We start from the raw sequence: 15,067 nt of genomic DNA, 5'->3' as shown, positions 1-15,067 counted from the left end.
CTTTTATGAATTTGAATTACTTCCTCTGTTGTTTTGTTTCTCCGTGTACACTTCTATCTGTAGTTGCCACTCTCCACATCGCTCCCTCTAACACACTGTCTTGCTTCTATCTCCCTCAGTGCTGTCTTTTTGTCTTTTGCTTTCCTTCTTTTTTTTTTCCACCTTTCTTGCTCTTTCTGTAACACTCAATCCCACTCTTCTTCCTGCCACAATCTTTTTTTTTGTTGTCCCTGAATGAAATAGTTACACAACAATGTCGCTCTGTAAACTAAGGAGGCTTAGTACTGATACAATATGAGTTTGCTTTTTTCCCACGGAGGAGGTAACCTCAGGCTGCAGAGTTGCTGCCAAATGATCCATTTTCTCCCCGGGAGCATTGAGTACACAAACAGTAGATCCACAGATGTCATAACACTGGCACAGTTAAAGCTGCCCCTCCTGTTTGTTTCTAATCTCATCCTGTTAATGTGGTGTGAAAGCGACTTCCGAAGTGAGCTGACTTTTACTATCACCCTAAAGGCACCCTAAAACATCTGTAAAGTTCTTGAATATTTTTCCCCACATCTTATGACAGCTTTCTTTGTACTGTTTCTCCGACTAAATTAATGAAAAGAACAAGGTTAAAACGGTATGAAAGACATTTTTGTCATCATATCTGGTTTAATACAGTAGGCTTCTTCGCATATCATAACTGATTTCCTGCTGCCCTTGTTTTGATACTGCTGCTGATACTTTTCCATTTTCTGTCTGTCATACTCTGCTATAAACTGTCAATATTTTTTTAAAACTGCTGTAAAACACAGGAGTGTCTGTTTGTCTTCCTCTTCCTAATTCACCTCACTCCATCAAGGCTTCAACCAGCCACCTGCCCCCAATGACCAAAGTCGTGACCTGCGTCTCTTTCCACTTTCCCATCATCCATCTCTTCCCCCTTATTCCCTCCCCGTCTCTCTCTGTTTCACTTCCTCTCTTCACTCCTGTGTATCCATCCTTCCTCTCATGTCAACAACCAGGAACGTCTTTCTAAGACAGTTTGCACAGACATGTTGTACGCAGCTATCAGCATCTAATTGACAGGTGTATAGTAGTTTAATTTGAAAAAAAACATAGAACAGTACTAAAAATGAGGGTGGACTAAGGAAACAAGGAAGAAGAGCTGCGTGTTTTTAGATGACAACCAATCAAGAGGCGATAATGGAAGTGGTGATAAAGAAGTAAAACTATGAAGGAGAATGTGAAGCCATCTTTCATTCTCCTCGGGGAGAAGAGAGAGAGCAAGTGTGGGAAAATAGGAAAGAGAAGGAAGTGTGTGTGCTCCTGTTCACATGTTTCCAGCACAGTGTAGCCACCAGGGACCCATTCCCACTGATCCCCCTGTCACTCAAACACATGCAAAGATGTGACAGCAGATGCTGGTTAAGATGAGGTAATAGGAAAACCATATACTTCCTCTCTCTGTGATAGGTGAAGGGGGGGGGAAGCAAACTTTAAGTTGGAATTTTCTCATGTCATGACGAAAGGAGGTTGGTCTAATCCTTTTCTTGATTTATTGTTGTCTAGTTAACAGACATACATTTTGGATTTTGTTCTGTGGCTGTTGTTCAGATATGACAAACTTTGTTTCCAATTAGACTCATTCAAAGAAGTGGAGAACACTATAAAATGTGTTTCCTGTATGCTGTTGGGAAGGTCAATCAGAGTAGAGCTGCAATGATTAATCCATTTGGTGTCAACTATTAAATTAATCGCCAACTATTTTGATAATCAACTAATCGGTTTGAGTAATTTTTTAAGAGAATAAAAGTCAAAACTCTCTGATTCCAACTTCTTAAATGTGAATATTTTCTGGTTTCTTTACTCCTCTATGACAGTAAACTGAATACCTTTGAGTTGTGGACAAAACAAGACATTTGAGGACGTCATCTTGGGCTGATTGACATTTTTCCCCATTTTCTGACATTTTATAGACCAAACTAATCGATTAATCAAGAAAATAATCAACAGATTAATCAACCATGAAAATAATGGTTAGTTGCAGCCCTAAGGCAGAGCCTCACTGTGGATTGCTTAAAGCAAAATTGTCCAATCACACTCAACAAGCACCTATCACAATATATTGCCTGTTAATGTACTGTATGTGTGGGTAGGCTTTTTTTGGAGTGTGAATTCTATTTATGCTGGCGCTTTCTGAGGCACCAGCACTACTTTGTTTCGGCCTTTGCGAGTAAAACACCTGCAGTCCAGTGACTCCAGCCTATGGGCCTGAACAGGCCTTTGCTAAAGACTCAAAGGAATTCCAGGTGCGTTTGCTGTCTCTTGGTGTTACGTGGACGTGACGGTGTGTGAGGTCCAGAGCAGCTGAAAGCATGTATTTACCTGAGGGCAGCAGGGGGAAGAGGAGACCCGGCCTGTCTTATCTCTCTCTCTCTGTCATCGTGTTTGATCGGCTGGTCTGGGGTCAGTGCCGTGTCAAGAAGGGACTGAGAGAAGGTGATTAAAAAGGGATCCTTTACATTTAAGCCCAGGTATCAACAGGGCTGGATGTATGCATGCCCTTTTTTCAAACTTGTGTGTTTGCTCTGTGTGCTCACTGACTCGGAGTTCAGCATTATTTAACTTGGTCAACACACCTGTGGCCGATTCAGCAAAGGGGAGTTTCTCTGAGGGATTCTGACAGGATCTCAGGTTAAACCAGACTTGTCAGCCTCACATCCCCAGGCCCGGGTGGCTACTCAAGATTGATTGCCACTTAGCCTCAGTACGGGGCTCCATTTGACTGTAAAATGTGAGTCTTGGAAAACCTCAGACCCCTGACTTTCTGTGATTTACGTCGTGAGTCATAAGTAGACTTACTGTCTCAGACCAGGGCCAGTTGCATAAAAATGGATCTAGTCTTTTCCTTAAATATAACTTTAAATTTGATTTGCTCCAGACACTTAAATGTACCTATTGCATAAAACTTCTCTATGACTGACTTAGATAGCCTGTCGCGCAATGCATTAAGGGTGAAAAAAGACACTTAACAGAAGAGGATAAAATGGCAGATGCAACAGCGACAGCACATCAAGTATGGGAGAAAAAAAATACAACCGTTAAAGATGTTCAGAAACAATTCAAGAATATGGTACTACAATTAAAACAAATTATGGATAAACAGTTGAAATAGTTGGCTAACTGACGTTCTAACAGATTGGCTTAACCAGGGGGAGAGGTGCTTAACTTCTCTACCTCAAATTAAGTCAGTCTTAATATTTATGCAACACACAGACTTAATCAGACTGGTCTAGTTCAAGACCAAGAAGACTAGTCTTAAACTAAGTTTATGCAACTGGCCCCTGTTTATTTTAAAGAATGAGTATGTAAAGTGATTGTGACTGTTTGGTTACTATATATGGATGATAAGTTTTAGTTAGTCTGTGTTCATCATCATGTTCAATTACTGTTGTAGCTCTTCCCTCAGTTAAACCCCTCAGGCCTAGAGCTAAACCCACCATCTTCCAAATGTTGTCACCACTATCCTCATCTTTATAACCCCCTGTACTAAAATCTTCTGGCCCAACACAGCCCAACGACGTCATCACCTGGCTCTTTCAAAGGATTATTCTCTGCATTTTGCTGTTTTTGTTTAGTCTGCCCTCTGGCTGACCTCAAGCTTTGACCTGTTCAGACCGACGTATGTCTCTCCCCAGGTTGGGCTGCTCCCTCCCAGGCATCTGTTTTCCAGATAAGAGCCGCGAGTGCGAGGGCTGATTCATCGCTCTGTCACTGACATGGCGTTTGGGCCGTCGACATCCCCGCTCTCCCTGCGTCCATGTCTCCCATGGACCCAGTTTTTTATAGCATGACAATCCAGATTTAGTGACAAATCAAGCAGCATGCTGAGGAAAAAAAGGCTTTTCTGTTTGTTACATTAAGAGATCGGCTTTCAAAGGAGGAAACGGCGGAGCGTTAAAATGTCCAGTGTCCCTCCACCTACACTGTGACCCTGGCAGTCATGAGATATAAAACGTTTCTTCATGAATGATGACAGGTTAGGACAGGAACCAAACTCGCCGCCCCGCTCTCTCTAGTGACCACGCTGTGAATTGCCGGTGGGAAACTTTAAAAGCGGCGTGCTAAAGTAGCCTCAACCTTGGCACCAAACTTCATCCGCTGAAATCTTTCTGTTGCCACTTTCTTCATACCAGCCACCCTTTCTTTACAGGAGAGTGGCCATCTCCCATAGTAAGAGGATTAGATCTCACAGTAAGTTGCAGCAGGCCTCCCTGTCCTCTCCCTCTCATCTTTTTCTCTCCTCTGTTCTCCCTCTCCTCTGTGTTGGCTACTTGTCCAGCAGGGCCACGCAGTTTCACAGTCTAATTACAGGTCAATTAAAGGCTTTGTGGCTCAGCCCTCCTTCTGCCAGCGCTCCGGCCGTAGCAGGCTTAGGGGACTCGACAGAGTGAGAGTGAATGAGATATCATTTCATGTGGAGATCAGCCGAGAGAAGGCCTTGAAAGAGGGAATTTGTGGGGGGGAAAGGCTCCCCTCTCTTTCTCTCAATGGACGAGAGTCCCTCCATCCTCGCCAACCCGCACAGCACCCAGCATCTTAAAGAAGGGGCCTCTGGGATAGAGGCCAGAGGATTATGGGAATATTCATGACCAGATAAAGGGGTGAGCGGTTGAATGACTGTGTTTTGGGGCTCATCTCTTAGGTAAACAGGAGCCTAAATGGAGTTTTAGATCGCTACTCCCACTGCTCAGTGAGGAACAGGCAATGGTGACTCTGTCCACTGTGTTTTTTTGTTGCATTTCCACAGGACGGAGAAAAGAAAGCCTTGTTGTGGCCTTTTCTTCCTCTAGCTGCTGTCTTTTGGTGGCAAACAGATGGTGTGGGGGAAATAAATATCTGTTTCTCACAGTTTTTTATCCACAGAATATTGGCTTTTCTGAAAGACGCCATTCAAATTCGCCAGTGGCCTCCTGGGCTCCTGAAAGCTGCCGAGGACTCATTTTAAAGTCATTAAGCATCCCGCTGTAAGGGAATGGCTGATGGGTGTTGCTGTTTTCGTCTTGGTCTAGGTCTTCTCTCCACAGTGTCATGGTGGAACTCTAATTGCACAGGTAGCCAGGCGCAGGTAAAACTCAAGATATAATGTTTATTATGATAGGTGGCTGCTCATTTTCTCAGCATTGTGACACACACAGGGGACGCAGGGGGTTTTGTGGTCCACGTTTTGTGCTTGATGGAACCTGGAAATTGCTGCACATCTTCTCTGAAACTGATTACACTTACAATAATATTTACCTAACTCTTGACTGTCATGTTGTTTATCCAAAATGTAATTATACTACTGTTATTTTCCGTTCTGTTGGTCTTCCTGTGGGTTCTATAAAAAACGTAAGAGAAGTCTTAAGAAGAGCTTTGGTGTTTGAAACGATACAGTCTTTTTTTCCCTGCGAAAGTTTTTTCGTGGAGTTTTTTCAATTTGCATTGAGGTGAATTGATGTGGCTACTGAGACTTCAAACAGCCCTGCATTCAAAAATGTATTCAAATAAATGAGGAGCCGTGTCTTTTCATGCAGTACTTAAGTCAACCTGAATGTGGCCCGAGAATAAAGAGTGGCATCTTTTGTGAAAAGCCGTCTGAGGCAAATGAGTGACTTTTGATTTTGGGGTGTATAAAAAAAAAATTGTTTTTACTTCACAAGAGCTGCCCAGTACAACAACACTTCCACTGAAGCACTGGATCAATGATGGGCTTCAGTTGCGTAAGCAGCATAGACTTTATAAGAAGTGGACATAGTCACCGTGACGTCACCCATCGTTTTGTGGACAGCCGTTTTGAAGCCTTGAGTTCGGCATTTTGGCCGTCGCCATCTTGGGTTTTTGCAACCAAAAGTGACACGAGAGGGTGGAGTTAAGTACAACAGATAATAATAATTAACTCTGATGAACTGAAAACACACTGTGAAAGGGTTAAAGTACAAACTCCCAGACCGGACAACGCTGTGGTAGCAACCTGTCAATCACAAGGTAGCTACGCCCTAAAGCATACCCCACTTTATGGTCTATTTAACTCTAAATGGGACCATAATTTACTAAATGAACATCATGCTGTATTGAAGAAGACTTGAAACTAGCAATTGAGACCATAAAATCATGTTTACAATGTTTACTGAGGTCATAAATCAAGTGAGAAGTAGGCTCATTTTCTCATAGACTTTTATACAATCAGACTTCTTTTTGTAACCAGAGGAGTCGCCCCCTGCTGGCTGTTAAAAAGAATATAACTTTAAGGCACTTCCGCATTGGCTTCACTTTTCGGACCCCGGAGTTGCCCTCTAGTCAGCAGCAGCAGGTGTCGAAGAAAACCAGATTGATTTTCAGCCTCCCATTGTAAACTTTCCCAGCCAATCTGGGGATTGAAACATGTGTCTTTTCTTATCACATGCTCTCTAATTTAAGCACTGCTGCCTCCAGTGATTTAGCTTGGTGTTTCTGCCCGACATTTGGCAGGATCCCTAATGTTTGACCACGTTAAGCGGTCTGCATGTTGAAGCGCTGCGGCTCCATAGAGCACCTTATCATCAGCCACATCTAAACCCACTTAGAAGCTTTGAAGCTTGAGCCAGGGGATTTCCCACGTTTTGATGATCTGACAGTCAGTACCCTCCTTTCCCCACACCAACCAAAACTCCACCCCCGCCCCCGTACCTCACATCTCTTTTTCTTCAGGTCGGACAGATGTTGGTAATCCTGCTCTGATTGGCTCGGATTGAGCCGTGTTGTTCTGTGGTCAGGGCACGCCGCCCACGCGGCTGAACTCTGTCAGTTGCCTTTGAGCCGTGCCCCGCGGTGGGCTGCGTGTCGGAATGGCGTACTGCGGGGTTATGTTTCATTCAACCCCACACCTGCTGCAGTGACTTGTCAGCGTGCCCCTCGACAGGCCCCCTTAATGCCTCCCATTAGGTGTTGTAATCTCCACCTAACGCCCTGCCATTTTGCCTGAGTGTGTTAACAGAGTATCAAAGGCCGGGGATTTTTTTTTTTGCCACCTGCCAGCGGTGAGTGTGTAGGAAGGTGAAAAGAGGTGGAGGTGGCATGACTGTACAGCTCTAGCTGGTTTTCAAGACATTAGTGTGGTTTTGTCTGTGTGTCTTTCAGGGCAAAGCTTTTGTGGCTGTCAAGTCTGCCTACCTGTGTGTGGATGTGTGTGTGGATGTGTGTGTGGATGTGTATGTGGATGTGTGTGTGTGTGTTATCCAGCACTTCTGCTAGTGTTTCAGGACGTGTGTGGGGGTTTGCCTGCATCTCTCCTAACTACCGTGTGCTTTTCATCCGTCAGGAAAAGGATACCTCAGCAGCCGTGCTCCCATCAAAAGGGGGCTGCACACAAGCCCCTGAGTACGATATTTAGTTTCACTCCAAAGCACGCACACAGTTATCACCTTTGTGCCGACCTGAAATGGACACTTAGGACACTGTTGCTCCGAGGTCCAAACCACAATGATTTATCTCCCTGCAAACGGGCAAGTCTTTTTAAAGCTGTGTTTTCACTGGGCCTCCTCGTAGGGAAATAATCGACAATAGGTCGCCTATGGATCTCGTGCGGCTGATTGATCAAGATAGAGCAGCGCTAGTTTGTTTTTCAGAGCCGCTGTTTGAGTTTGTGCTTGGGGGAGATCCAGACAGATTAGCGAGGGTGACAGGGAAGCCGGAGAGCCAGCCAGGCCTGGAGGTGCAGCTGGCATCGCGAGCCACGGCTTCCTTTTCTCTGTATTGGCCCACAGACTTCCTTCAGCCACTGTTTAATCAGCGATTAAGACCGCTTTAGATGGCTCGCTCATCTCGTGTGACAGTACACGTCGGGGTGGAAGGATCGCTCGTCTTATGCAGTCTTCGGACAATAGGGAGTGTAATCATGAAAAGAAGAGACTGATTGTTTCTCCAGTAGATTCCCCTCTCTTTCATGTGAAATGTTGTTGTTATGGTATCTCCTTCTGTCCATTAGCAATGTGCCTGTGAGGTACATGCCATGAGAAAGGGGAGGGTGAGAGCTTTGATGTGGTCTGTGCTAACTGGGAAAGGGTACACAAGCCTTCATCATCAGATGTGTGACGGAGGTCTGCCTGGAGGTTTGGCTGTCACTGTCAGAGGGGACCATCTGGTGTTTTGGTGAAAAATGTGAGGGAATTTCTACCTGCAGAAGTAAACGGTCGGGATGGGAATATTGTTTCATATTTTCTCTGTTTTAAAGAGCAGATTTTATAACCTGCTACCCATCCTGACGTTGCTTCATTAACTACTCATTAGGTTTTAGTGAGTTGCTTTAATAGAAAAGCAGCAAAAACACAACTTCATTCAGATTCACACTGTTTGAAGGAAAAAAGGTTTGATGCTTAAAACAATCATTGGAAATGTTTAGGGCTTCAACTATTAATTATATCCATTATCAATGAATTTGCCGATTATATTCCTGATGATTCAATTAATCTTTTGATCCATATAATGTTAAAATAAAGTCCATTTCAGCTGTCTTGCATCGTCAGACCAACAGTCCAAAACCCAAAGATATCCAACATACTAGGGCTGTAACCACCAATTATTTTCATAGTCGATGTATCCAAGCATTATTTTCTCACTTCAACTGTTAATCTTTTATTCTATTAAACATCAGACAATAGTAAAAAAAAATCCCATTGTAGTTTCCCAGAGTTCAAACTGACATATTCAGATATCTTATTTGTCTGACCAACAGTCCAAAACCAGAAGATATTTGGTTTACAATTATTTTAAACAAAAAAAAAGCTGCAAATCCTCACATTTGAGGAGCTCAAACAAGCGAATGTTTGGCTTTTCTATTGGAAAAAAAAGACTAAAACAGATAATTAATTACTACAGTACTTGCTCATTAATTTTCTGTTGATCAAATAATGGAATTGTTTCAGCTCTACAGTTTACTACGGTAGAAGACAAAGAAAAGCAGCAAATCATCATGTTTATGAAGCTGAACTAGTGAATTCTTGGCATCTTTTTTCTTGAAAAGGGACTTAGGCATTGTACAGATTATCTAAATTGTTACCAATTTTCTGTTGATTGACCAATTATTTGACATTGTTTCCGTTCTAGAAGTGTATTTGTGTTTGTTTTGTGGTTTGACTAACCAACCTACTTTGTGTGCTTTTCTGCAGAGAAAGTCCGTGAGATCCAGGAGAAACTTGAAGCCTTCATAGAAGCTCTACACAAAGAAAAATGAGAGAACCAGGTATTTGTCTCTGTACTGTATAGTAGCACTTACAGTTACCTGAAATGAACAATCGTTAAATTATAGTAAATCTAACTCAGTACTGGTAACCGTGTACTGTATGTAAATTTGATCTGTTGTCCCTTCTGCTCTTTCCTTTACAGAACTATTGAAAGTAAGTTTATGGATCACAACAGAGAAATGCACTGAACAAAGACAACTCAATCTGTAAATGACCGTCATTACATCCTGACCCTGCCCACACCACTCACCTGATTTTAATACCTACGGCTTGGCTCCCTGTCCCACCTCTGACGCTGATGGAAAGATGGACCTGAGCTGAAGGAAATTGTTTTCAAGCTTGCTCTTTGGTTTTCTTTTTTCTCTCTCTTGCGAACTGTCCTGAATCAAGAGAGGGGCCAAACAGTCGGACACAGTGTTGTCACTCATCTGACATCTCATTTTCAATAAATGAGGATTGTGTACATGTTAATCTCCCCAGTTTTTTTTCCCCACTGATGGAGTCTGTGTACATGTGATTAGGGGAGTGTTCATCTTCACTGATCTCTGTACAAAGAAAAAACACGTTCTTGATGGGTGAAACAGCCTTGAATTTCATACCTTTATCTCACCTGGTGCTCCTAAAATACGCCATGATACCCACCTGGTACACGGGAAATAGCCTCTAATTAGCATTATCAGTTCTTTTTAGTTGCACTTAGGATCCAAAGCACTTAAGTCATCCCTCCAAGCTGCAGCTACACTCTACATTTCTGCTCCATGTACCCCTAAATGAGGCGGTGTTTAGTTCCGGCAGATGTCCACACATTAAATCTATAAGAATAGAAAGTAGCTGCCTGGTTCAATATTCAGCTTCCCTCCCATCAACGCTGTAACACTACAACAAGTATACGGCCAGCTCTGAGGGTGTTGGAAACAGTAAGATGTATAGATTTATTTCTTATTATTTTGATCTAATGGGGTTTATTTGACCATACTATGTTTATATGTCTGCCAAATACATGTAATGTCCTCGTCATGTCACCTTTTGTTTCTGTCTTTGTCTCTGTGTTTGTGATGTTTGCACTTCCATCATTGTACATTAACACAGATAATAATACAACTTCCCCCAAAAAACAAAATAATTGGAATAGGACCTCCTCTTAATAAATTGAAACTGTAGTCAAACATAAATTCAGGATGCTTCTACATCATTAACACTTTATTAAACTAAGTGCTGTGGTTTTTTTTAACTGATTGTGGTGATGTATTTCAACATATTACATACATTTCTAAGGTTTAAGACATCATTACGCAATAGCCACATCGCATCATCAGTTAAAGATGTCATAATAACCATTTGAAAATGCATTATCTGGCATTTGTTAGAGTCCACGTCTCCACTTTGGACATGAGCTTTAGTCTTTCCCGCTCTAGTATCCAGTCCATCTTGATCAGCTGGTCCAGTTACACAGGGTGAAGGTGGGTTGTTCTGATGTGTTTCCAATCTGCACCAGGTTTGGTGTCCTTTTGTTTATTTGGCAGCACAGTTATCTCTATGTACATATACACAGCACAGGTGCACCTGTACTTTTCCTCTCGTCTGTGTTTGAATGGTCATTATCATCTCATGTCTCTTGCTGCTTCAGGGATGAGATCAAACTCCCAAAAAAAAAAACAAGGAAAATAGTTATCTCCATTTTGTAAATGAACAGGAATTATCCTCAAAGTTAACAAGAAAAACAACGAATATCTAACATGCCGGTGGGTCATTTTAAACTGTGTATGCTTTCGTCAACTCACTGATTGTTCTACAAGTCACTGTCCAGGGCGGGATGTTTCCATGCTGCTCCCAATCTTGTGCTTCTTCTTCATTCTCATCTTGGACCCCTTCTCTCATATCCACCTCCATCATTTGGACTATTCTATCTCTCACATAGACATCCACTCACTCTTCCTAGCTTGAAAAACTGTCTGATGTTTGACCGAAAAAGGGGTGAGAGACTGTGTTAATAAATAGTATATATAATAAGCCGTGCATTCTGTACAGGTAAAGTTAATGGAGAGTCATGGAACTACTATTATGTACAGCACGTGTATGCAGAGTGAGCAACTTGTGTAACAGCAAATCCGTGAGTTGGTTAGAAAAATGTTTTATGTTGTAGAAAGTAATGTTTGCATGGTGTACCCCATCAGATGTGCTTTATTTATTACATTTGTGTTTAAAAGGAAAAAAAGTTAAAATAAAATTGACAAATAAAAATGACCCTTTTTCATGACGTGTCATCTTGTCCAGTCAGTGTTGAACCTATTTTTCACATTTGTAGTTGCCTGCTGTTGAGTGCATTGTCATTCAGCTTCATATTAGCAGTTGCTTTGAACAATGTCCATTCACCTGAACCTCTAGCCAGCGACAAACTCAAATAACATGAAGAAAGTTGACATAAGTATCTAATCTAATTTCAAAGTCCGTTTAGTAGCTCTTGTGGAGCTTCCGACCATATATGATCTTCATCAGCAGATGAAGTTTGCCCAGTTGTCATGGAAATGTTTTAAAATGTGAGAATGTTAAACTTTATTACAATCATCATACATACAGTACATCAACTTTGACCTCTGCATTTAACCCATCCTAAGCATTATAGGAGCAGTGAGTTGCTGTGAAGCGCCCAGGGAACAAGAGGTTCAGTGTCTCGCTCAAGGACACTTCGATGTGCGGACAGTAGGAGCCGGGGATCGAACCACCAACCTTGTGGTTAAAGGCTTCTTGTCTGTGATCAAAGATCATTCCTGACCTTGAAAACATGCACTTGAAATCCTTAAAAGGCTCAGAAAAAAATGGAAAATCTATTTCCATGCCAACTGGGCAAACTCCTAAATCTGGTTGTGTGTAGAAGGTAACCCCCATAGATATAAAACTGATTAATATCTATGGTAACCCTGAGTTGGTAAACTCTCGCGAGATGTTAAGGTTATGCATTGACTTCGAATAGTTAAGGGCTTGGAATCTCGCGAGAGTTTTTTTTGCAAGTTTTCGCATTTGCGGGTTACCATTTAGACACGACCCTTAAACCTGAGCTCCCTCAATTCTCGCGTGATCACAAGACATCGCGAGAATACAGCTGCAAGGTAAGCAAACTCTCATCTACTGATGAAGATGTTGTATGATAGAAATGACCAAAACAACAACTAAATGCATGTTGTGGTGATATTGTTTTTCCAACTGCTGATTCCAAGGAGAAGAATGAACATTGAAACTCATAGTAAAACCAGACTGTGAGTCCACAGACATGCTGGCAGCTCTGAGAGGCTGAACTCATACAGTGCTTTGAGCTAAATGCTAACATGTGCAGAATGACAACATTATTCCCTGTTAGCCATCAGCATGTTCAGCAGGTCCATCTTGTGTTAGCATGCTAACATTTGCTAATTAGCACTAAACAACACAGTTGAGGCTGATGGGAATGACATTGGTTTTGCAGGTGTTTGGTCATAAACCAAAGTGTTCCACACATTTTAAAATTTGGACCTCATGATGCTGCTAGAGCAGGGGCCTGCAACCTGTGGCTCCAGAGACACATGTGGCTCATTAGCCACTCTCCAGTGGCGGCCTGTGGATTTATAAACATGGAAATGAATAACTGTTTTTTGTTTACATTTTCATTTTTGTTTATCATTGTTGTAGGTCTATGGTACGACAGTATGAAGTAATAGGGCCACATTGAGGAAAAAAAAAAAAATCTGAGATTTCGAGAATAAAGTCGTAATATCATGAGAATAAAGTCATATTATTATAAAGTATTAATTTTACGTGTTATTTTCTTTTTTTCTCGTAAAGTTATTACTTTATTCTCGTAATATTACAACTTTATTCTGGAAATCTCAGATTTTTTCCCTCAATGTGACCCTAATACTGCGTAGTACATTTTTCTTTGGCCCGCACTGCATTAGACTTAAATACTATATACTTCGACTATAAACTGTGTTACCTTCATCACAATGCTCAAATGTTTTGCAGCTCCAGACAGATTTTTTCTTTTTTTTTCTTTGCCTAAAATGTCTCTTTTGACAGTAAAGGTTGCTGACCCCTGTGCTAGAGGAATGTTAAACGGTATGGTTGGTAGTGTTGTTCAAATACATTTTTGTTGTATTTGTTGAAATTCTCATTACATCCCGACAACAATCAATAAATCAAATGCTCTGACCAAAAAAAGTCTATCTGTTGCAGGACCGTAATAAGCCCGTCCAATCTCTTTGGCCCGAATGAAATGACTCAACAACTTGCCTGCGTGCACTCTGCCCGTGCACTCATAGTGCGTCACCAGAGTCTTCCACAAGCTGCTAGCTTTACAGCTGTGAGTACTAACAATAGCCAAGCTCGTTGTTTACGTTCATTATATGCTTACGTTCATAATAATAATTTTGGTGGAGTGGCTTTGGAGGGAGGCCTGAAGGGACGGACGGTCAGTGCTGCCGTCTTGGCAACTCTCTCACTAGATTTAGCAACTTTTGGAGCTACTGCTGCCAGCTGTTTTCATTGGAAAAGAGTTTGTAACACTGTACTCAGTTTTCGGTCGGATCATTTTTAAAATCTAGTTCTCTTGCTAGTTTCTTAAGATTACCGACCTGGCCTTTAAAGTGGCAGTAAGAAATAGTGGCACTATTGAGCGTTCCTATTGGCTGTGCTTCGGCTGGTGGGCGGTGCTTGGTATTTCCTCAACAGATCTCAACATGGCTGCCGGGTCACAAACTTTCTCATTTTACAGCTAAACAGTACTACAAGATGTAGTGTAGAAATAGGCATTCCAGTAACAGAATATTGATTCCTTTTATGATCAGGGCTGCCTAGTTTGACCATTTGATCGGAGTTGGCGAGTGATTGACAGCTGCTCAGAGACGGCAGACTCCAGATCGGCTCTGATTGGTTGTTTTCCTCCGGTCTGTGAAATCTTGCAGAAGCCATTAGGAGCACCGGAGGACACCGAGGCACATGATTTTTTTTCAGATTACCTGTCTCATGCACTACTGTTAAGATATAGTTTGTTAGTTTGTTTAATCATATTTGCTCCATTTCTACCCACTGCATATTTAAGTGATCACCAAATCTTGCACAAGTAATCCTCTGGGGACGATCAATGTTTGCGCAAAATGTCACAATCTCGGAACCCCTTGGCTATTGGTCTGACGACGGATACACCTCTGGGGGCAAGGGGCAATATTTCTGTGGCCAGTTTACAAGCTAATTCTAAACCAATAGAAAGCTAAATCATCATCAGTGGGTTCCCAGATTGCATTTCAGCCAAAGCTTTCCGCCTCTTTTGCTCTCCACACAGACTTTTTGCCTGCGTTCAACCAAAGCCTGCTCGAACGTGATTGGTCAATACTACTCGGACTACAAACGGAAAAACCAGAACCGCTTCAGATGCCAAAATCTTTACCCTTTGCTTACATGTGAGTGCAGAATCTGTTTATAGCAATTAAAACTTTCCCGGCAGTACATCCAATAAATGTTTAGTTAAATAGAGTTAAAGGCAGTCACCTTTGATGCATCGTTTCACTCTCATCCTTGAAGAGTTGTGTTGCATGTACGTGTGTTTCCATCACACAGTCTGCTGTTGTCCTACAGCTGGTTGCATGTGGACGCAGTGACCTGTGTGCTGATGTGATGGGGCCTCTGCTCCAGGTCTGAGCAAACCCTCTGAGTATTTAACTCTGCAGGCTGTTATCTCAACCCTGAGTAGGCAGGCTGGAGACACGTTGCAGCCTGAGGCAGCAGCTAGGGAGAGGCAGGCAGGCAGCTGAGGGTCTGACTGATTAATAAGTCGGAGTCCAGAGGTC

The 15,067-nt window shown here is 42.3% G+C and overlaps 1 protein-coding gene across 5 annotated transcripts in view; it reads left to right on the top strand.

Annotated features, from left to right (window-relative positions):
* opa1 (OPA1 mitochondrial dynamin like GTPase) overlaps positions 1-11,503 on the top strand; it is a 48,115-nt gene extending 36,612 nt beyond the window's left edge. For all 5 annotated transcript variants that reach the window (XM_037770512.1, XM_037770510.1, XM_037770514.1 and 2 more), the window contains 2 exons: positions 9,177-9,250; positions 9,394-11,503. In XM_037770512.1, the coding sequence (XP_037626440.1) occupies positions 9,177-9,241 (65 nt within the window). In that variant the 3' untranslated portion in view covers positions 9,242-9,250; positions 9,394-11,503. The remainder of the gene's footprint in view (positions 1-9,176; positions 9,251-9,393) is intronic.
* Positions 11,504-15,067: the final 3,564 nt, after the last annotated feature.

The sequence above is a fragment of the Sebastes umbrosus genome, chromosome 5 (assembly GCF_015220745.1).
Source record: "Sebastes umbrosus isolate fSebUmb1 chromosome 5, fSebUmb1.pri, whole genome shotgun sequence".
Classification (NCBI taxonomy): domain Eukaryota; kingdom Metazoa; phylum Chordata; class Actinopteri; order Perciformes; family Sebastidae; genus Sebastes; species Sebastes umbrosus.
This window is presented reverse-complemented; position numbering and strand designations above follow the sequence as displayed.